This window comes from Dermochelys coriacea, chromosome 1, assembly GCF_009764565.3.
Source record: "Dermochelys coriacea isolate rDerCor1 chromosome 1, rDerCor1.pri.v4, whole genome shotgun sequence".
NCBI lineage: Eukaryota > Metazoa > Chordata > Testudines > Dermochelyidae > Dermochelys > Dermochelys coriacea.
The window spans coordinates 142,682,694-142,706,490 of NC_050068.2; the positions used below are offsets into that span (position 1 = coordinate 142,682,694).

Genomic DNA, 23,797 nt, shown 5'->3' on the forward strand with positions numbered 1-23,797 from the left:
TATACTCTTACCCGGCAGAAGAATCTGTCCTATCTCGGGGCCTCTCTTTTTGTCCCTCCAGGCCCATGAACATGATGCAGTTCTGTGGTGACCTAGAATCCTACTTTCGACATCTCCGTCTCAAAGAATATTTCCAACACACCTCTGAACAACATACTAACCACAGAGACCTTCCTACCAACACAAAAAGAAGGATTCTGCGTGGACTCCTCCTGAAGGTCGAAACAACAGACTTGACTTCTACATAGAGTCCTTCCGCCAACGTGCACGGGCTGAAATTATGGAAAAGCAGCATCACTTGCCCCATAACCTCAGCCGTGCAGAACACAATGCCATCCACAGCCTCAGAAACAACTCTGACATCATAACCAAAAAGGCTGACAAAGGAGGTGCTGTCGTCATCATGAATAGGCCGGAATATGAACAAGAGGCTGCTAGGCAGCTCTCTAACTCCACATTCTACAGGCCATTATCCTCTGATCCCACTGAGGATTGCCAAAAGAAACTGCACCATCTACTCAAGAAACTCCCTGAAAAAGCACAGGAACAGATCTGTGCAGACATATGCCTAGAACCCCAAGCAGGGGTATTCTATCTGCTTCCCAAGATCCATAAACCTGGAAATCCTGGACGCCCCATCATCTCAGGCACTGGCACCCTGACAGCAGGATTGTCTGGATCTGTGGACTCTCGAAGATAGCTGGGAGTGCTGGTAACGTAGGGCCTGAGGAGAGACACCACTGACTTCCTGAGGAAACTACAATCCATCGGTGATCTTCCTGAAAACACCATCCTGGCCACTCTGGATGTAGAAGCCCTCTACACCAACATTCCACACAAAGATGGACTACAAGTCGTCAGGAACAGTATCCCTGATAATGTCACGGCAAACCTGGTGGCTGAACTTTGACTTTGTCCTCACCCATAACTATTTCACATTTGGGGACAATGTATACCTTCAAATCAGCGGCACTGCTATGGGGAACCCGCATGGCCCCACAGTATACCAACATTTTTATGGCTGATTTAGAACAACGCTTCCTCAGCTCTCGTCCCCTAATGACCCTACTCTACTTGCACTACATTGATGACATCTTCATCACTTGGACCCATGGAAAAGACGCCCTTGAGGAATTCCACCATGATTTCAACAATTTCCATCCCCCATCAACCTCAGCCTAGACCAATCCACACAAGCGGTCCACTTCCTGGACACTACTATACTAATAAGCGATGGTCACATAAACACCACCCTATACCAGAAACCTATTAACCACTATACTTGCCTACATGCCTCCAGCTTCCATCCAGGACACACTACGCGATTCATTGTCTACAGCCAAGCTCTACGATACAACCGCATTTGCTCCAACCCCTCACATAGAGACAAACACCTACAAGATCTCTATCAAGCATTCTTAAAACTACAATACCCACCTACTGAAGTGAAAAAACAGATTGACAGAGCCTGAAGAGTACCCAGAAGTCACCTACTACAGGACAGGTCCAACAAAGAAAATAACAGAACACCACTAACCATCAACTTCAGCCCCCAACTAAAACCTCTCCAGCACATCATCAAAGATATACAACCTATCCTGAAAAATGATCCCTCGCTCTCACAGATCTTGGGAGACAGACCAGTCCTTGCTTACAGACAGCCCCCCAACCTGAAGCAAATACTCTCCAGCAACCACACAACAAAAACACTAACCCAGGAACCTATCCTTGCAACAAAGCCCGATGCAAACTTTGTCCACATATTTATTCAAGTGACACCATCATAGGACCTAATCACATTAGCCACGCCATCAGGGGCTCGTTCACCTGCACATCTACCAATGTGATATATGCCATCATGTGCCAGCACTGCCCCTCAGCCATGTACATTGGCCAAACCGGACAGTCTCTATGAAAAAGAATAAATGGACACAAATCTGACATCAGGAATCATAACATTCAAAAACTGGTAGGAGAACACTTCAACCTCTCTGGCCACTCAGTAAAAGATTTAAGGGTGGCAATTTTGCAACAGAAAAGCTTCAAAAACAGACTCCAATGAGAAACTGCTGAACTTGAATTAATATGCAAACTAGATACCATTAACTTGGATTTGAATAGAGACTGGGAGTAGCTGGGTCATTACACATATTGAACTTATTTCCCTAAAGTTAAGTATCCTCACACCTTCTTGTCAAATGTCTAAATGGGCCATCTTGATTATCACTACAAAAGTTTTTTTCTCCTGCTGATAATAGGTCATCTTAACTAACTAGCCTCTCAGAGTTTGTATGGCAACTTCCAACTTATTTGTATGTATATATATTTCTTCTTACTATATGTTCCATTCTATGCATCTGATGAATTGGGCTGTAGTCCACGAAAGCTTATGCTCTTAATAAATTTGTTAGCCTTTAAGGTGCCACAAGTACTCCTGTTCTTTTTGCTGAAACCAGCCTTCATTAGTTACTTTGAGGTAACATCTGATTGGAGTACATCTCTAAGTCCAAAGCACCAGGAACTTGACACACAGCGCTTCCACTACTATGCATTCCACCAATGTGTACAAGTAGTTCAAATTGTTTCTCCCCATAAGCATTACCTTGCCATTAGCGAATTTCATCTGTAATTGTGTTGCCCATTTCCCTGGTGCTGGGTAAATCTTAAGTTATTTGCTCGATTCTGAGCTAACTAAAGCAAACGTGTTATCCACAAATTTTGCAACTTCACTGAATCATTAAATAGCTCCTCCTAGTGCAGAGCCTTAGGACACCTCATTAGTAAACTTGTGTCATGAAAACTGAATATTTATTCCTAGTTTTTGTTCTCTCAACTAATTTTTAATCCATGACAACATGCCACCTGTGATGGGTTGCCCCACTTTAAGATGCCCCCTGATATACTGGGATGCCACTGTGCCCGCCTGGACCCTTTTACCCTGTCTTGCTGAGCCAGGCTCTTAAGTCTCCTCTAGCACACAGGACCACACCCAGCTGCAGAAAGACACAAACACTGAGATCAGCTCTGGGAAGACTCAACTTAAAGGACTTGCACCAGCACTCAGGTGCCCACCTCCCTTGGAGTGCAGACCCAAAGGTATATTGTCTTGCGCTGTATAGAAAAATCTGCACAGTGCAAGCTCATAAAAATTCACCCTCTCCCCCAATGTGGAGAGGGGTATGGACAACTTCTTCCCCAATCTCCCCCATTTAGAAATTGCACAAACTGTGTTTAATAAACTAAACAAATTTATTAACTATAAAAAGCAGATTATAAGGGATAGCAAACAGAACAAATCAGATTACTGAGGCAAATAAAACAAAACACACATACTAAGCTTAAGATCTTAAAGAGACTGGTTTCAAGAAGTAATTTGTCACCCTAAATGTTATTTTAGGCAAGTTGGCAGAGTTTCTGTAGCTTAGAGTTTGTCATTTCTTCTTACAGACTGGACCTCTGTCTCAGTCTGGACTCACCCTTGCCTTTCCCCTCAGGTTAGTTCCTTTGTCCCTTCAGGTACTTTCAGCCGTCTTTCTTCTTGGGTAGACAATGGAGGAGAGTCAAGATTAACCCCCTCTCCAGCCATAAAAAGGCTTTACCAAAGGCAAGTAACCTTTGTTTGATCCCCATCCCCTACAGAGGAAAAGTACCAGCAGTGTCCAAGGTGGTATTATGTAGCAGGTGATCTTATCACCTAACCTGGTAGTGTCACAGCTATGTCCGAAGATGCCTCTCAGGAAGGCATTATTGTTTCTTCCTAATGGCCCATCAAGGCTGTGATGGCCAGGTGTCTAGTGGATGTCTCGCAAATACACACCCAATTGCAATTGTTAGTCAATATTCCTAACTTTAGATACAGAAATGATACATGCATACTAATTGGATAATCACATTCAGTAAATCACAACCTTTCCAATGATACCTTACATGAGCCATCTTGCATAAAATGCATCTTAGTTATGCCATATACATATCATAAACATATTTCTATGAAGAATATGGGGTGTAACGTCACACCACCTACCTCTCCTCTGTGATTAGTTACCTTAATATCCGTCACAAGCGCCTTTAGCAAGTCAACTACCTTAAAGCAAAGCCAAAAAAAAGTTATATGTAGTGGTCCCATGCTATCCAGTGGGGAGGGAGGCCATTCTACCTCACTGTGTCAGGCAACAGTAGTTGGGCTCATGCCCCACTGGTTGGGGCCAAGTAATCATCAGTCTATGGCTCTCAGCCTCCTGGCAGGGCACACAACAGTTAACAGTCTGGGCTCTGACCCCTGGGCAACACAGAGCAATAAATAATTGTTAGTCCTAGTAAGGAAAATCAGGACTGACAGCAAACAACAGTCTGTGGCTCTGGCCCTCTGAGCAGGGCAGAGCAATGAGCAGTCTTTAGCCCAAGCCTCCTGGCTAGGGCAGGCAGCAACACAAGTCTATACAAGGCCTTCTGGCCTCAGGTGAGTAGGCCGCCATCCCAGGGGTGGGGCTGGTGGCAGGGGGACCCCGGCCTACCCTACTCCACCGGGTCCCAGCCCAGGCCCTTATTAGTGGAAGGTGGTCGCACCACCAAAACACGCTGCCTCACTTCCCAGCAGCGCAACTGGGCTGAAGTAGCCACTCCTTTTCTTTTTGCGAATACATACACGGCTGCTACTCTGAAACCAATCTATCTTTCTGTAGTTTACAAACTTGTTTTATTGTTTTATATAAACCAGTGTGTTTGGGTTGAAATGTTTGGGAACTTCATTTGAGATGACAGGGTTTGTGCATATCATTTTCTATTAGTAAAATGACAGACTTTCTATGAGCTTATACTGCACAGAAGGAAAGACCTGAGCAGTGCAAGATGCATATTTCTGAAGACAAGTCTAGAACTGAGAATTTGCTGGTGTCACTCTGCAATATAATTCAAGAGTGACTGGCTAGAGCACTCATCTCATTCAGCTGAGAGTGACTTTGCATGCTAGAGGCTGTGTGTGAATAGACCAGGAATGGTTGTTTCCACAGCAAAGCAGTGTGAAAGGCACCCCAGGTTGGAGAATTGAGGGGACACAGCTGTTCAGCAATCCAGACTGTACCCTAGGGAATGTCACAGTAACACAGTGTACAGTTGAATTTTGTTTCCTTTTAATATTAATGGAAATGAGCTATTTTAAATTCCTTTTAAAAACAATGGCCTGACTTTACTACAAGTGGAAGAGTTCACACCAGGATTCTGAATTTCTCAGATGTTTTTATCCTCAAATAAGATCCTACTATAGTGCTTAGTTCTATCAATGTAATCCCTTATTGATTGCTGAGTCAAAGACCAAGATTACTTGCTTCTTCTAATGGCTTCTCCACATGGTGATGTAAATTTACACTCCAGCTTGCTGCACACTGAAATCACTTTGTGGATAAGACTCACTTGCTGATTTTTAAGGCCAGCGGGTACCATTAGATCTAGTCTGACTTCCTGGATAACACAGGCCAAAGAATTTCACCCAGTTATCCCTGTATTGAGCACAGTAACTTGTTTGGCTAAAACATCTTTCAGAAAGGCATCCACTCTGGATTTGAAGACATCAAGAGATGAAGAATCCACCACCTCCCTTGGTAGTTTGTTCCAACAGTTAATCACCCTCACTCTTAAAAATCGGTGCCTTTTTTCTAATTTGAATTTTTGTGTACAACTTTCAGCGATTGGTTCTTGTTGTGCATTTCTCCACTAGATTAAAGAGCCCTTTCGTACCCAGGATTTTCTCCCTCATACACTGTAATCAAGTCATCTCAATCTTTTTGATAAGCTAAACAAATTGAGCTATTTAAGTCTCTCTCTCTGTAAGGCATGCTTTTCAGTTTCCAAAATCATTTTTGTGGCTCTTTGCCCCCTTTCCAATTTTTCAAAACCATTCCAGAATTGGTCTCACTACTGCCATATACAGAGGTAAAATCACCTCCTCACTCTACTCGCCACTTCCCCGTTTATACACCCATGGATCCTATTAGTCCTTTCTGCCACATCACATTGGGATTTCAAGTTGAATTGCTTGTCCACTATGAGCCCTAAATACTTTTCAGTCACTACTTTCCAGGATACAGGCCCCCATTCTGCAGGTATGGCCTGCATTCCTTGTTCCAAAATGTATGACCTGGCATTTGGCTGTGTTAAAATGCATTTGTTTGAATAGGTCCATCTTACAAAGTGATCCAGATTGCTTTGTAGGATTGCCCTATCCTCATTAATTATCTCTCCACCAACCTTTGTGGCATCCACACATTTTATCAGCAGTGATTTTATATTTACTTCTGCATCATTGATGAAAAGCATCAGGCCTAGTACTGAGCCCTGCAGAATTCCACCAGAAAACCCCACACCTGATGATGATTCACCACTGACAACTTCTTTTTGAGACCCATCTGTTAGCCAGTTCTTAATCCAGTTAATATGGGCTTTACTGGTATTGCATAGTGGTAATTTTAAAATCAATGTTGCATAGTACTAATCAAAAGTCTAATATTACATCTATTATCTATATTACTCTTTGGTGGCTCCCTTTCAGTAATTGCCTTTTACTGACTGATGGGCTGTCTGTGTTTTGCCTCTGTTCCTTCTAATCTTCCTCGCTCGGTCTTGTCAAGGGTGTAACATATATGCCAGTTTCTAGGCTGCATGCTTCCACATGAACTTTCCCTTTTCTTCTTTTGCTGCCATGCAAGAGGTTTTTCTAAGGTACTTAAGTGGAGATTTCAGAGTAGCAGCTGTGTTAGTCTGTATTTTTAAAAAAAGAAAAGGAGTACTTGTGCCACCTTAGAGATTGTGGAGATTGTTCCATCTTCCTCCACAGCTATCCCATCGTTGTTCTCAGCCAGATCTAAGTCTTCCCTTTGTAATCCATTTTATAGAGGTCCTATTATTTCTCTGAGACTTCAGCTGGTGTCAGAGTCCCTCTACAATGGAATACTGCTTTGCACTTCATACATACAAAATAATCCTTTGGTGCAGTGCTTCATTATTGCCACCTTAGTACCAACAAAAACCAGTCTATGGTCCAGCTGAGGATTCTCTCTCATCTGGTTGGAATCTTTCTGGGTCTGAGAACACTGCTATCTTTCCACCTCAGGACCTGGCCTGTAAACTGCTCAACAGGGTCACTGGGCCCTGACTTCTGCATGGATCAGCTCAATCCACTTGCTGTTCTAGCAGCCTCCACACAAAGCTGGAACATAATGCTCTGTTCTAAAAAGCCTGCCTTCTCCTCCACACGTACATAACACCCTGCCAATAGCATCTGCACTGTATTTCGCCTAAAAGCTTTAGGGAATAATTCTCTCAGGAATTTGCCCTAGTCATCTTTTGTTTACTGAACCACTTATATAAAAGAATACAAAAAGGAGTATATAGTACTGGTGGGATCTCCCACACAAAGATATCTGTAAACTTCACATTTGGCCATTTCATTCATTGCAAAAATGAGTGTGTCCTCAAAAGAAACAGGAAACACAAATCATCAATTCTTCAAAACAAGGGCTGCAGCAATCTTGTGAGAGCCCATCAGCAGACAAATACACACCTGATTGCAAGGATTATGACGCAGATGTGCACATCACACTGTCCTTCCGCTGCCCAGATGCGCCTGTTCCCGAGAACCAATAGGAGGCTGATTTTAACTTAGACACGATCCTGGGTCAGATTTGCACAAAAATGATCAAACAGGATTTCAACATTTGCAGCCCTCATTTTAGAGAGATGATAGCTTTCCTGTATCAGGGACCATAACGAGAAGCACAAGTGTGTGTAGGAGAGAAGAGATGGGAATGGTGACAAAACTGAGACTTCTCAATGGTAGTATCCCTTTAAAGTTTTCTGGACTATGTTTTTCAATCCCTCTATGCTAACATGAACAGCCTGTCACAGCAGAATTTTAAGGTGGTATACATCTTAACTATGGAAGCTCTAAAGGGAGAGGAGAGGGAAAAGCTGTACAACATCTTTGTGCCTACAGCTAGTTATATAAATAGCGCTAAATGATTGTCTTTTTGTACAAAAACAAACCACTTTCCAATATGCCTACACTGATGACCACATCGCATTAAAGAGCAGGAATACCATCACTGATACATTGTGCATAGGAAGCTAGCAATCTTTGGCAGAGGTATCTCCAAAGCTAACAATTTGCTATGGTGCTGCAGTAGTTGTTATCTTCACTTCTCTGGTTTCTTTCATGGAGGCACTGAAGTGCCGCTTCCCATCTAAATACAACATGGACTCTGAAATGACAGGAATAAAGGAGAGAGAGAGAAGAGTATTTTTAAAAAATTGTCACTTTAAAAAAAACTCAGCCTCTAGAGTGTATACTGGGCACTACACAGAAGACCAAGTTTGAGAAGCAATATGAAATACACTTGAATTATGGCAGGGTATAGAATAAATACAGTTTAGCATGAAGGGGCATTTTGTGTTACTCTACCAGTAGTAGTAGTCTATTAAAAATTAAGTATGCTCCACCAGCAAATAGAAAATAGGTCTTTCCCTTCCAAGAACAAAGTTTTAATGAGATGCATTTAATGAGATGCCACTTACCACCATATGTTTTTGGGACAATCTGTGGTACCTCTCTTTCTGACATAAAAGTGAAATGGAAGATGTTGGTTGTCTTGTGCTCTCTGGTATCTGAATCATAAACCTCACTGTGTACTCTAATCTGGATATAGTTTTTTTCTGTAAAACAAACCTAAACAGAACAGTGGACACAGTTATTATTTTATCATTTACACTACAGAAAGGGGACAAGATAGAAGAAGAATTAATTCCACTGCTTTACATTGGAAGTCAGTTTCTCTTTCCTAACTCATTGTTCATTGCCAATGATTGAGAATGAAGACATCAAGCTGAATAAGCTTTATGGCTGTTTGAAAAGAGACCAACTCCTACCTGTGCAGAAAGCAGTAATAGGGATCCAATCTCAACTGGTCTTTGAAACATGATATCGTCTACAGCTACTACATAAGGTCTGGAACCTCTGGCAGAGGGGGGGGAAAAAAGGCACTTTGTATTCAAGAGCAGCTACTTGTCTCTGCACAAGTTGAAACAATTTCAATTATTTTTAATGCAAAATGTATCTGAAACTGAATATAAAAACCACATAAATATAAAAACCAATAAGAATTGCTAAAAAATATTGCCAGGGTGCCAAGAAGAAAACAAATATCCTGAGGGAATGCCAGCATAAAGGCGATGATGCATGTACTCCTGCCGCAGTACTGGCTCCCATCCACTTCTACTACACCTCATACTCTAGCAACATTATGTACTAGAGTCAAAACACAATTTTCTGCCTCTTTTGGTTTGTCTAGTCCTCTTCACTCAGGCCTCACTCCTGCAAAAGCTTACACACGTGCTTAACTTTCAGAATATGTGTAGTCCCAGAGACTTCAATGGGGATACTCATGTACTTAAAGTTGGGAAGGTTTGTAAGTGTTTGCAAGATCAGGGACCTAGTCAAGTTTTTAAGAGTAAGTGGCTGTAAGGTAAAGTTCATAAGCTATTCATCAAATCACAGATGTAACAAGATGTAATACCTACAAGAACCCATATTAGACATTTTTAGCCAGTGTGTGTATCTCCAAGAGTTAGTGATAGTAGCACAGAAAGGCACTTTAAAAATAAAACAAAATTCCATCAGTTACATATTTTCCCAGAAACAGATCGTAAAATCTGAGCTCCCGGACTCTGGTATGCAAATTTAGAGTTATTAGTGACAATGAAAGGTGTGTTCTGACCCTGATTAGGCTAAAGTTACAGTGGTTACTGATGTGCCCTGCTGTTAGAATAGCCATTCAAATATCAAACCCTTTTCTATCCCAACTATACATATTTTCCATTGACTGTTGAACTCTTATTTTGTAGGTTGGTTTCCCCTACCCTATTAACAAACGCACAAAATGTTCTGGATTACACAAATACTGAAAACCTGAAACTCACCCATAGCTGCAGGCAGTAGCCCATCCCAGCTCAAATGCTTTCCTCATGAGAAACCCCCCAAAGATTCTATTGAAAATGTTCCGTTCCTGCATTTAGAAACACAAACAGCAAACTGGCAACAATATGCACGTACTCACACAACACCGTGGTAAAGCCTGTCAGATTCATCTTTCTTCTAGGTTATGGAATTATACATAGCTCCCATAATGAGTATTTGGCAGCTGTACAGCACAATTAAAACATATATAGAAGTCTAAATGACTCAGCATGCTTACTTCTTAAGAGCTCACCTCATCCAAAACAAAATCAAAAAACAAAAAAAAAATTGTGGTCAGCCCATCTTAAAACACTCCCTGCAGAATCTGTCAGGTGTTTTCAATTCTGTATTTGTACTACTGGAATTGTACATTTGCTAAGCCCTACAGGTAAACCTTTGTAACTTTAGGCCAGTGGTTCCCAAACTTATTCCGCCGCTTGTGCACGGAAAGCCCCTGGTGGGCCCGGCCGGTTTGTTTACCTGCCGCGTCTGCAGGTTCAGCCGATCACGACTCCCAGTGGCTGCGGTTTGCTGCTCCAGGCAATGGGAGTTGCTGGAAGCGGCGTGGGCCGAGGGACGTACTGGCCACCACTTCCAGCAGCCCCCATTGGCCAGGCACAGCGAACCGCGGCCAGTGGGAGCTGCGATCGGCCGAACCTGCGGATGTGGCAGGTAAACAAACTGGTCCGGCCCGCCAGGGGCTTTCCCTGCACAAGCGGCGGAACAAGTTTGGGAAACACTGCTTTAGGGTTTGTATTGCACAAATCTGTGAGCCTCGCTGGTATATTCAAACGCTAATTTAAAAAGAATCTTATTCATGGCAGACAAAAGCTGTTAAAACAATATGAACTGTTCAGTCAAAATCTTGTGCTCTCAAATTAGACTAACTAGTGTTCCCACCTTTCTAATGGATGGTGATCAGACCCCTGAGGCCCCGCCCCATGCTCCGCCTCTTCCCCCCAGATAAAAAACCCCCAGACATCAGGGCTTGTTAAATAGCACACAGATACACAAGCCGAAATTCAGACTGTCTGGGTGAAAACTGGATGGGTGGCAACCCTAAGACTAACACTGATGGATACTGTCTCTTGATTAACACCCATTACTCGCAGATGTCTGTGGAGTAATTTCTTTGCATAAATTATCTCTTCTGATAAATAAAAAGAAACGCTAAAAGTCTTATATTTAGAACTATATTTAAACATCAGAGAAAAAAAACAAAAAAGCCCTAGTTAAATGTCTTGGATCCGCCAACCTTAAAGATGATTCATAACTCATTCATTATGATTTTTGTACACATTAGTACTCCTTCAAATACCTGAGGATGGCAGATCTCCAAACCCTTAAGTTTTGCATCTTCCATCCATACTGAATTGGGTGGTAGCACACGACTCCGAAAACTTACAGTCCTGTAGAAACAAGGGGTTTTAGGCAATACATTCAATATCCAGCTTTAACAGTGCTCAACAAACTACAACAGCAAAAATAGAAAAACCCTGTGTGTGTGCACACACACCAAGCAAGCCAGGATTCAAATGGAAAAAATGGAAGTGCTAGTAACATAGTTTCTGACAGACTTCAAAAACCACTACTTGATTAATACAAGTGTCTGGTCTAAGGCCCCGATCCTTCAAACACGTATGCTCATATTTAACTTTAAGTGGATCATTTCAGTGGGACTGTTCACATGAGTAAAGTTAGGCTCTGATGCTCAAAATGTTTATGCATGTGCCTAAGGGGGAACCATTGCTCTTAAGACCTCTCAAGTCCCCTGACCTGAAGTGTTTAACTAGCAAAAAACCCCAGCGAACCAAAAAAATCCATTCTACACTTCCTAAGCAAGTCCTTCACCTTTTTATTAGGGCAGTGGTTTTCAACCTGTGGTCCGCAGATCCCTGGGGATCTGCAAACTATATGATTTCCAAAGGGGTCCCCACCTACATTCAAAATTTTTAGGGGTTTACAAATGAAAAAAGGCTGAAAACCACTGTATTAGGGTATAGAAGACGCAAGATGCCAGATGAATTAATCACAGACACGTAGTTTAAGATTTGCAAATTTGTCTAGGGGATTTACACATACATCTGCTAATTTTAAATGGAAGATATATCTAAATCAACTAAGTAGCCTTGAAAATTTCAGCCATGTAACAACTAATTTTAAGAGACATATATTGTGAATTATTGGAATAAATAAGAGCTCCTCAAATGTTATTTCTATAGACATTACAGAACTTTCTTGTGTACTGTTAGTCCTGCTTTGCATTAATAAAGTTAGTTCAAGACTGGCTCTGTGTGAGTGCGCATGTCTAACTCTACAGCTGCTTCTTCAGAAAGCTTAAAGATACCATGCAGATAGAGGGATTTTAAAAAAAACCCTAAAAATACAAATGGTAATAAAATGTTTCCCTTACCCCTTTTTGTCCTTCCCTTTCCTCCTTTCTCTCACATCACTTTCTGTATCTTACTTTGACTTTCCTGCTGTCTTTCCAGATTCTCGTTTCACTTCAGATTAAAAATATTACTAATTGTACAAGAATTATATTTTCAGCTTTCTTTTCCCTCTATTATCATCACTTCACTTCTTAATCTTTTCTAATTCTGCCACTTTTCAGATTATTTGCCCCCATTACATTTTTTAAATCTTTCACTCTGGTTTTCCTGTCTATAACTCATAACCTCTCTGTGTCTCTATTTCCCAGACCCCTCATAATCTGTAAAATTAGTATGCTAAGCAGTAAGTCTCACAGGGTGCCAGAATTTATGTTTACAACACACTGTGAGAATCTTAGATCAGCAGGTGCAAAATATTATTATGGCCAAGGAACACCTCTTCCCTTTAGAAGTCTAGCCAGTTATTAAGGCACAAGACTGCAATGCCAGTGCAATAGCTCCAACAGCCCAGTAGGGGATTAAATTACCTCCTGTGGTTAAGCATGACTAACCTTTTTTTTAAGGTTTCAGAGTAGCAGCCGTGTTAGTCTCTATTTGCAAAAAGAAAAGGAGGACTTGTGGCACCATAGAGACTAACAAATTTATTTGAGCATAAGCTTTCGTGAGCTACAGCTCACTTCATTGGATGCATCTTTTTTTTAAGATTATTCTATTCTGCTTTCTCGGAAGCCATCTACTGTAACCTTGTTGTTTTATTCTTGACTGCAGCTGCTGCATTGCATTAGCTTTCTTGGATGGCACAAAATTCATTTGGGAACATAAATGGTATATCAGCACATTGATGGTGCTTTGTGCCTGTATCCCACGTACAGGAGATAGCATCCAAGTGTTTAAGTGATGGGATAGGAAAGCAAAAAGTATCTGCATTCCTTCTACTCTTACAACTGAGCATTCAACTGCCACATTATCGTCCTTTCTTGCAAGTTATTAGTTCTTTGCCTACTTGCCTTGTATCCAGTGTATTAAGGAATATATTATGAACAGCTGTTCTTTCTTCTGCAGTTGGAGCCATTTTCAGTAAGGATGCAGTGCTGAAATCAACCCTCCTTATCTTGTTCACTAAAGAAAAAAATTCATTGAGCACAAAGATTGCAGAACATCACTTGGTTTTAAATTGCTTTACAAAGGGATCAACTCCTCTCTCCATTTTAAAATTCATCACCAGATTAAGTGATTTTTGTATTCACAGTCAGACTATTATCAGAAATTTGCTTTTAATATTTGCCCGCATTAAAGAAAAAAAATATAGGGTGTAATCTGCCCCACTGAAGTCAATAGGAGTTTTGCAACTGGCTTCACTGGAGCTAGGATTTCACCCATACATTTTATTTAAGTGATTTATTTTGAAATGGTCACTTAGCTGGTGTGCCAACAGAATTTGTTGGTCTTTTAAACATAGCAATGTATTGCAGACTCATTATTCACATACTAGGATATTCATTTAACCACTACAGACTGATTCATACTAAAAAATACAAAGGAACTGAATAGTGTGTGTGACATTTCTACTTTTTGTATTGTTGGCAGTATATATATACACACTCTAAATATTTACTGAAGATAGTGTAGAACTTTGGGGGAAAAGGAGCTTTTAAGAGGCTTCTGGTACTTCATTTGTATACACTTAAAATAAACAAAACAGGGGACTTTAAAAAATACAATGTAATAAGGCTTTTGCAAAGATCTGTGCCTTATACTTTTTTTTTTAAAGTTGGTTTTATCATGATAAGTTCCAAGGGTCCTGATATTGCAACCCATCCCTCTTATATCCTTCAATAGCATTTCTATGGTTCAGTTAATTAGCTGCTCATGCATTTGGATTTCCCCACAAACTCATGTGGTTACTGTGTATATGGTACAAAGAACCAAATTTATGAGGACATGAGTTATGATGAAACCAGTTATGGCAGCCCACAATTTTCAGATTTTAACTTAGTTGGCTATCTGAACTCAGTAGAGCAGTTTTGAACTCCTCTAAAACAAGGTATCTTTGAAGCAAGCTTTAATTAAATAAAAAAGAGTCACCAAGAGTGAGTCAGAAAAAGAAAAATCAGTCATACATAGTACATGCTGCCACAAACTCCAAAGATTTACCATGCACATACAGAAAGCTAACAATGACTTCCTCTCTATCTTATGTCTTGTGCAGTGAAATATACTTAGAATATAAAGGAACAGTCCAACAACTAGTCATTTTGGTTGCCTCTTGTTTTGGATGCCCAAGTTGAGATATCTGAAAGAACTCTATTTTCAGACGGTGATGAGCACCCAGGTGTTGAAAATCAGGTCCCTCTAAAGTGTCAAATTGGTTGTCCAAAGATTAAAGCACTGAAAATTGAGATCAATGGGATTTACATGCACACTTAACGTTAAGCATGTGCTTAAATGCTGTCCTGAATAGGGGCTTTAATGGGTAAGATATTATGTGATTTATTTTAGATAGTATAGCCCTCAGTGTGCCACAGTCCAAAGATATGAAGACAAGACAAGATGCAGCAGTTCAGGAAGTATGATTTATTTAATTAACATATATACAGTTTCCTTACTCTCACTTAGTTATTCAGCACTTCTGATGTACTGCAATAGCATATAAAATTGATATGACTAGATATGGTCTAAAACAAAACCTTGTATCCGAGGTAAGTTGAGGGGGAAAATGTTTCAAAATCCAGAGTCAAAATTCATGGTTTGGGCTAATCTCCAGGTACTAGCACGTGTGTTTGGTGGAATAAATTTGATCTTAAATAAATTAAGAGCAACTCTTGCTAGTAGAATGACAGGTTTCAGAGTAGCAGCCGTGTTAGTCTGTATTCGCAAAAAGAAAAGTAGTACTTGTGGCACCTTAGAAACTAACAAATTTATTTGAGCATAAGCTTTCGTGAGATGCATCCAATGAAGTGAGCTGTAGCTCACGAAAGTTTATGCTCAAATAAATTTGTTAGTCTCTAAGGTGCCACAAGTACTCCTTTTCTTCTCGCTAGTAGAATTTCTGAACTCCGTGCTCTCTCTGTTACTGCAATGAATCTATACAGAGTTTCCCACTACCATAAAGTATACATGAAGTATTACATACATTCTCCTTTCCTGAAGATTTCTTCCTCCTCTGGGCCTTCAGGAATTAATGGATTAACAAATGCTGGCCTATGGATATGAATTATTTTTGAAGTGATATGCTTTAGAAAAAATTGTCATGTAAATGCACAGGGGGAAAGATCAATAGACATTCCTTCATCATTCCTTCGTCCATAAACAATCTAAAGTTTCATAGGATGGCTGGGGACACCGAAAGGTCACCCATCGGCTCTATTGCTCAGCAGATCTGACTGTTAACAGTTCTCTAGTATAATTAAAAATGAGTCCTCGTAGCATTTATACTTCTTAAAAAGTTAAATGATTAACCAAAATTTTCATAAGAGATTACAGCAGATTGAAACCATTTAGAAGTACAGTAACTTCAAGCTGTGATCTAGGATTGTCTAATAATTGTCTAAATAGCTGTCTAAAATAATGAAGTAAAAGAACTTGAAAAAACCTATAGCAAGCCTTCTGCCATAATTTATTCATTTCAGCAGTGGCCTTATCAGCAACCAAAAGCTGTTTACCACATATACAGCTTATCAAATAAGAACATGAGAAGCTGCCTACAGTCCAGTTCATTTGTTTATTGTGCTGCATAAATCTACAATGCCTAATTATATAGATCAAACTAATATACAAATCTTTTGCATTGTTTACTCTTAAGAGCCCTCCCGCTCCGTAATTTGGAGATGTTACTTCTGTTCTTAAATTATATTCAGACTGGATACAAAAAGATACATATATGCTATGTTTGCATCATGCTACACTGCTAAGGCAGCTTCTCTCTTGTTCCCCAGATTTGCTAACTTTCCAAGCATGCTGCAAAGTCCAGGTTTTCTCTTTCTGTTCTCTTACTACAGAGGAGGGAGCTGGGCTGAGGTGGTCTTTTTATATTATTTTGTATATTTTATTTTTTGGAAGAGTTACCCAGATCTGAGGTTAGGAAGAATGGTACAGTGACTGGTGAACTAGCCGAGAACCTGGGTTGCCCGTGGCCAATTCCTACTCCACCACAGCCATCCTCTTTGATCTCAGTAAAGTTACTTACTCTCTCTGTACATCACTTTCCTGTCTGTAAAATGGGAATAGCAGCATTTCCTACCACACAGGGGTGTTGTGAGGATAAATACATTAAAGACTGTAAGATTGTACTACAGAACAGGACCCATTTAAGTACCTAGGATAGATATATTATAAACTTGAAGAAATAAACATGTGACCATATTACTATGTCAAGGACACGGAATTATTTTAAATCACAAAAATATTTTTCTATTATTATGCACACAAGAAGTTGTTAAACCTATTATGAATAGAAAGATTTAAGATTTTTGAAAATTGCAAATTAAACAGGAAAGAGGTAGAAGTTTTAGTTAAGCCTCCCACAGCAATGCTAGTGTCCTAAAAGCCAAAAGAGAAAATGATCAGTTTGTTTGTTATAAATGACCAAGCAAAATAATATGTGGGAAGTAAAACCAGCAAGATGGGGAAATGTAAATTAGAATTTTAAAATTCCTTAGGAATCATTAATAGTCCCAGTTATTAGTTACACAAGTTTTGGGTTGACAGAGTCCTCTAAGGGACTCCCAGTATTTTCAGTATGGCATTAAAATTATATTTGTGAGTGACTATTTACAAGTTGGGTATCAGCCCTTCCCTCCCTTGATACAGGAACCAATTAATTCTCATGGTTACAGTAGATTCCTGGTGGACTTTTCCTTCTGGCATGTAAATCAGGTCTATTGTTTAAATTCAGGGAAACACCATTTCTAGAAATGGGTCAAATGCAAATTATAATTTGAAAACTACGAACAGTACTCAGTGTACAGTTCCGAGAAGCTAACTGTATACCTCCTCTCCCTCAAGCTCTACCCAAAAGAACCTGAAAATATACTGTCTATTTCCTAACCAAAAAAAAGGCAAATATATGATTTACTTATAACTGAAGCACATATAAAAGTTAGAGCATTTGCCACTTTCCAACCACAACAATCTGGATTATGTGGTATTCCAAGTTTCCCATACAGATAAATTACCTCTTGTTTTCTGGATCACGGGCCACCATGACAAAGGTTGCATCTAACACAGGGCTGTAAGTATCATCATGTAACTAAAACAGAACAAACAAAACCAGTTTTAATCTCTACAAAAGTGACATTGTTTAACAGGCCACCCAGTTCATACTAATAATGCAATTAAGATGTTGTTTGCTTTCACATTTCACCCCTTTCCAGTTCTCTTGCAATGGACCTAAGACAAGAGAAGTGCTCAACATAATATTCTATTTCAGCAGAACTGCAATGCAACTATTCAGCAATGATACAGGTTACACAATTAGTATAAAAATGGCAATAATTCTAGTTACCAATTAGTTCCGACTTCCATTCCCAGAAAACCCCATGGAAAAATACCATGACAACAATCCATTATCACTGCAGACTACCTGATGCCAGCACAGAGAGAAATGACACATTTAGCAACAGATAATCCCTTATGCACTAACAGTTCAACAGTACAGACATTAGTTTTTAAGAGGTAAACTGGATCAAAACTGGGTATTTTGTGTTTGTTTTTCTGAAGTGTAGGATGTATTTTGAACAATTAAATTGCTACATTAGTATTTTGTAACGTAGCTGGACAAATTAATTGTGAATAATACATCATATTCATTGGCAGCTTTTCATTGAGTGGTTATTAATAAATAATTTTTCCATTATTTAGTCAGGTATATTTTTTGTAGACTAATCGTACTCCAATTAAAGTATCTTATTTCAACACCGTTTCCAGTGACATTCATGTATTATCTGTCTTACAATGCTAAAAAAAGTTATTTTACACACTAGAAGATATCAACACAATACCTTAGAAAATTGGTCTGAAATCAACAAGATGACATTCAATAGAGGCAAGTGCAAAGTACTACATTGAGGAAGACGGGGGGAAAAAATCAAATCACAGCTACAAAAAGGGGAATAACTGGCCAGGCAGTGGTGCTGCTGAAAATTTGTAATGGGTTTGTAATGTATCACAAAATTAATACAAGTCAACATTGTGATGCACTTACAAAAAAGGCTAAATATCATTCTAGGGTGTATTAATGGGAATGTCATATATAAAACATGGGAGGTAACTGTACCCATCTACTTGGCACTGTGAAGGCTACTGTGTCCAGTTTTGGGCACCACACTTTGAGAAAGACTTGGAGAGAATTAGGAGAGCAATAAAAATGATAAGGTTTACAAAACCTGACCTCTGAGGAATGGTTAGAAAACTGGGCATGTTTAGTCTTCAGAAAAGAAGACAGAGGAGAGGGACCTGCTAATGGTTTTCAAATATGCTAAGGGCTGTCACCCACATAGACTCAGAGGCTTCAAGGCCAGATGGAACCACCAGAATCATCCAGCTGGACCTCCTGCACATTGCAGACCACAACCTCACCCACCCATTACTGAGGTAGGCCCATAACCTCTGGCTGAGTTAAATCTTGATTTAAAGACTTCAAGTTACATAGGATCCACCATTTCTGCTAGTTCAAACCAGCAACTTATCCCTGCCCAACACTGCAGAGGAGACAAAAAAAAAAAAAAACCCTACAGTCTCTGACCTGGGAAAAAATTTCCTTCTGGCCCTAAATATGGTGAGCTGTTAAACCCTGAGCACATGGACAAGATCCACTGGCCAGACACCTGGGAAAGAATTCTCTGTAGTAACTCAGAGCTCTCCCCCTCCAGAGTCCCATCTCCGGACACTGGAGATATTTGCTAACAGCAGTAGTGGATGGGCCATAGGCCATTGTAGGGAATCTCATTATACCATCCCCTCCATAAACCTACCAATCTTAGTCTTAAAACAAGTTAGGATTTTTGCCCTACTACTCCCCTTGTAAAGCTGTTCCAGAACATCACTCCTCTAATAGTTAGAAACCATGATGGCTTGGTTATATCCCTTTGTTCTTGTGCCAACATTGGCCCTTAACTTAAATAACTACTCTCCCTTCCTGGGCTGTTACAAAGAGGATGGCGATCAATTGTTCTCCATGTCCACTGAAGGTAGGACAAGAAGTAATGGGCTTAATCTGAAGCAAGATCTTAGGGATAACTTTCTAACTATAATGTAGTCAAGCTCTGGAATAGGCTTCTAAGGGAGGTTGTGGAATTCCCATCATTGGAGTTTTTTTAAGAATGGGTTAGACAAAACACCCTTCAGGGATGGTCTAGGTTTATTCAGTCCTGCCCTAATGCAGGGGGCTGGATTAGATCACCGAATGAAGTCCCTTCCAGCCCTAAGTTTCTATGAAATCCCATTTCAATATCAATTCTAAACTCTGGCATTCTCATCTGGGTATCTTCTTAAATAAAGAAAACATTTCCAGAAAGCAGGGAGGACCCCTTTGTTGGAGGAGAAAAGGAGGGCTTATGGACTGCCATGTTGCATTAGACCAATGGTCCATCCTGTCTCCAACAGTACCAGATACTTCAGCGGAAGATATAAAACACCTACTATAAACAATTATCCTTTGGAGAGGAGAGAACAGGGAAATATATTCTTAATCTCTGACCACTGGTAGTCATTTAGATCCTGAAGCACAGGGATTGGTAACCCTTCTAAAACAGACGATACCCTCAGTGTAATTTAGGTTTCTAATGTTATCACTCATAATTCCTTCTGAGGTGTCCAAGGTATCTTGGGAGAAATGAAGGGAGTTTTCCACTATAGAAGAAATAGAAGTCACTGACCCCAACCTGAAGCATGTGCATCTTCACTTCCATTGAGGTCTTCCCAACCCAAGACACATTTCCAGTGAATTTGATATCACAATCTGGGTATATGACCTTCTTGCACAAATCTACAATATACATGACAATGTGTTAGAACAAGATAACTGAAGTTTAATATTTAAAAAGCAAGGGTCTGGATTCTCCTAGGCCACTTCACATAGAGTATACAGCACAAAGTGGCCTTAAAATACAGGTAGAGACGACCAGTCAATATTGCACCCAGGGCAGGGCAACTCTCTGCTGGTGGAGGCAGCTCAACCAGCTTCTATACCAGCCACTCCCCCTAACACCAGTATAAGGGGAAGAAGCAGGTGTGGGCAGCACACAGAAGGAAGCAGCATACCCAGCTACAGTAAAGTTCCACTACACATCATCCTCTACTGGTGTAACGGTCTTTCCCTGTATCCCCAAAACTGGCTCCCTGCAGACAAACCTAAAATGCAGCTCTGATGTGTTAAAGAAAGAGGGCCACAGTGTTTCCTGTTCACACTGCAAATTTATTCTGATATTAAATCAAGATTAGTTCTGGTTTAGAATCATCAGCAATGGACTCGCCCACTGTTGGTGTCACTTTTCAGTAAGATGGCAGCAGATCATCATAATTGCCAACTGCAATTAATCTTTTTTTAAAAATGGTTTAATAGATTATATATACAGTGAAAAGGGAAGAACTCCGCTCTATTCCTGGCTCTCCTGCTAGGCTGCTGGGTGACCCTGGGCAAATCACTTCACCTCTTCAGTCCCTCAGTTTCCCCATCCGTACAATGAAGATAACGATATGGACATTCGTAAAGCAGTTTGAGATCTACAGATGAAAAGTGCTATATAAGAGCTAAGTTATTATTTTTAAGTACCATTAGTGTGCTGGGTTACGTACTGTACAAAATCAAAGCTGAGTCACACTGCTATAAGTCTCTTTCTTGGAATACAAGCAACGCTGGCCTATCAATATCTACAAGACTGACTTGACTGATGCAAAACTGAACATGTGAAACATGAAACATTCACTTTTTTGGAAGGAAAGGCATCAGAAAAGGCAGAATAGTATTTAAGAAAAAATGCAACATATCAGAATTAGCAACAAACAATTTCATGTAAACAAAGGAGGAAGAAATCAGTTTCTGCTGGAGATAAGCAGTTAATTACTAAGTGTTCATAGAATAGACCATCATTTTTTAGTTGATCAAATGAGCACTTACCAATTTTATCCACCAGGGCTGTAACAATTGACAAAGGAGATCTCTGAGAAGCTTCATGTTTGGTGTGAGTGTAACAAATGAGAACTGTGGAGAGATCAAAGAGGTGGTCAGTTATCTGTTCTCCATATATTTTAAAAGGGATTTTAAAGAGTGGAACAAGCTTCAAAATGTAGCCATTGACACACAAAATGCAGGGCACATGTACAGTTCAAACGAAACTGAGGACAAACAAGATTACACCCTGAAGGGTTAATGACTAAAGTAACTTAATCTGCTTACAAAACTTTATTCACCAGAGCAAGTTAATTTGGTCTGATCATTCAAGTATATCCACACCTTAGATCAATTTCACAATGCACTGGATCATTTTAAATGTTTATACTGTTTTGACTTGATGGAGATTTTTGTAACTGAGGGTATGCATACACTGCAAATAAAAAAGTTTGTTCTTAACACAGGTTAGTTAAAATAGCAGTAACTCAGGTTAGCAGCTTGAGTTCATCCCCAGGCTCCCCTATAGGCTTTAATTCAAGCTCCTAACCCAAGTTAAAATCCAAGTTGCCACATCTTCACTGCTACTGTAACCTGAGACAGCTAACCCACATTAAGAACACACCCTTTTTTGCTGTACAGACATACCCTAAACATATTTGCACTTTATGTGGGGATCAACGGAAAAGGAGCACTGAACTTAGAGAGAAGCATCTCTACCTTCCCAGAAAATGTGAGAGAGAACATGTACAATCTTCACTTGCTTCTTCCGCAAAGTCCGTCAAGAACACCAGACCACTGAAAAATCTTGAAGTTATTAGTCATGGTATAAGCATGGTCAGCAAAGATCTGGTTGTGATACAAGGACTGTCACTCTCAGATGACAAATAACAGTTTGGCAGGCCCTCAGAGCTTATTGGCAGAATTCACAGTCAGGGCACATTGAAAAAAACAAAACAAAACATACTAAACATCATCATCATCAAAACAAACCCCAAAGATATGTAGCCTCCTTGCAAGATCAAGTGCCACCCAGACTGATCTCTAATTAGGTCCATAAGGCAAACTGGCTGGATATTCAGTTTATATCCATCAGTAGTGAACTTATTGCACCTCTAAAGCTTTGGGTGCCATAGTGATTGACAGCCATGTAAGCAGCATTCCTTGGTACATATGCTTTGTAATTTGTTGGTCTTCCATCCTAATAACATGTCTGAACTAAGAAAACAGTCAAAACTGAACCAGCGTTAATGGAGGTGATTGCTGGGTTCAGCTACAAATATCCTCATTGCTAATATTGACCTGATGCTTACCATGGAGCAGTTGATGAAGACAAGACTCAAAAACAATAAATCTGGCGCTCTTCAGCCTTCATCACCACGTATATGTCCCTGCTGTACCACAGATAGTATAATCATGGTTCGACAGAGCAATAATTTCGCAGCAAGCTCTACAGAAGCCACTAAGGGTCTGGAACATGATGGCAGCTACTTGTATACGAGCATCCACATCTTTGAAGCATCCCCCAGCACTGTTTATGATGCTTCCCTAGGTTTTGACAGTTGCTACCTGCTCGATATCCCACCCAGACAGGTCAATACTGAGCAGCTTGTAATCTGGAGTTGGAGCTGTTTGATAGTACTGGTCTGGGACTTAGACCATTGTGCTTGCTTCTACACTCCTTTGTTCTCAGGCTGACCTGATGGATTGCTCCAGCAAAGGGTAGCCATTGTACTTATATGCCTGATGGGCACTGCAGGGTTGGTGAGTAATTAATGAGTGACTTATTGGAGTGCGATTCCATACTGGCTGTGGACATCTTACCAAGGCCAACAATGAAGCTGCAGATTATTTCTACCAGCAACAGCATGCAATTCCTAAAGAAATTCCACGAAAACGTGTTCTCATGACCCCAGGCAACTTTAATGGGAAGACAGGAAAGATTACCACCACCAGGCAAATACGCTCAAGAAATTTGGTATGGGGCAGAAGAACAGAATGGGCAGCAACATCTGGAATCTGCAGCTGCCAATGACATGGTGGTTGCTGACTCACTCTTCTGCCATCTAATGATTCACAAGCAGACCTGGTCCAGCCAGATGGTTTCACTAGGACTATTATTGATCGTGTCCTCATTAACAAACTTTGGTGGCCAATGGTCATAGATGTACGAATTTGCAGAAGTGCCGAACTCCACACTGACCTCAATAACAGCCAGTTAACGTGCTGAAAATAGTCTAATTCAACTCAAAGCTCTCACTAGAACTAAGCTTTCACACAGCTTTCTGTTCTGAA

At 40.3% G+C, this 23,797-nt stretch overlaps 1 protein-coding gene across 9 annotated transcripts in view; it reads right to left on the minus strand.

Annotated features, from left to right (window-relative positions):
* Positions 1-7,385: 7,385 nt before the first annotated feature.
* Positions 7,386-23,797, minus strand: part of ACOT9 (acyl-CoA thioesterase 9) — a 40,545-nt gene continuing 24,133 nt past the window's right edge. For 5 of the 9 annotated variants that reach the window (XM_038416730.2, XM_038416562.2, XM_038417391.2 and 2 more), the window contains 10 exons: positions 21,512-21,595; positions 20,271-20,380; positions 17,571-17,644; positions 15,530-15,597; positions 13,404-13,515; positions 11,322-11,412; positions 9,967-10,052; positions 8,917-9,004; positions 8,566-8,716; positions 7,386-8,252 (listed from right to left, as the gene is read on the minus strand). In XM_038416730.2, the coding sequence (XP_038272658.1) occupies positions 8,161-8,252; positions 8,566-8,716; positions 8,917-9,004; positions 9,967-10,052; positions 11,322-11,412; positions 13,404-13,515; positions 15,530-15,597; positions 17,571-17,644; positions 20,271-20,380; positions 21,512-21,595 (956 nt within the window). In that variant the 3' untranslated portion in view covers positions 7,386-8,160. The remainder of the gene's footprint in view (positions 8,253-8,565; positions 8,717-8,916; positions 9,005-9,966; positions 10,053-11,321; positions 11,413-13,403; positions 13,516-15,529; positions 15,598-17,570; positions 17,645-20,270; positions 20,381-21,511; positions 21,596-23,797) is intronic. The other 4 variants (XM_043504882.1, XM_038416648.2, XM_038417297.2 and 1 more) reach the window with 2 other exon arrangements.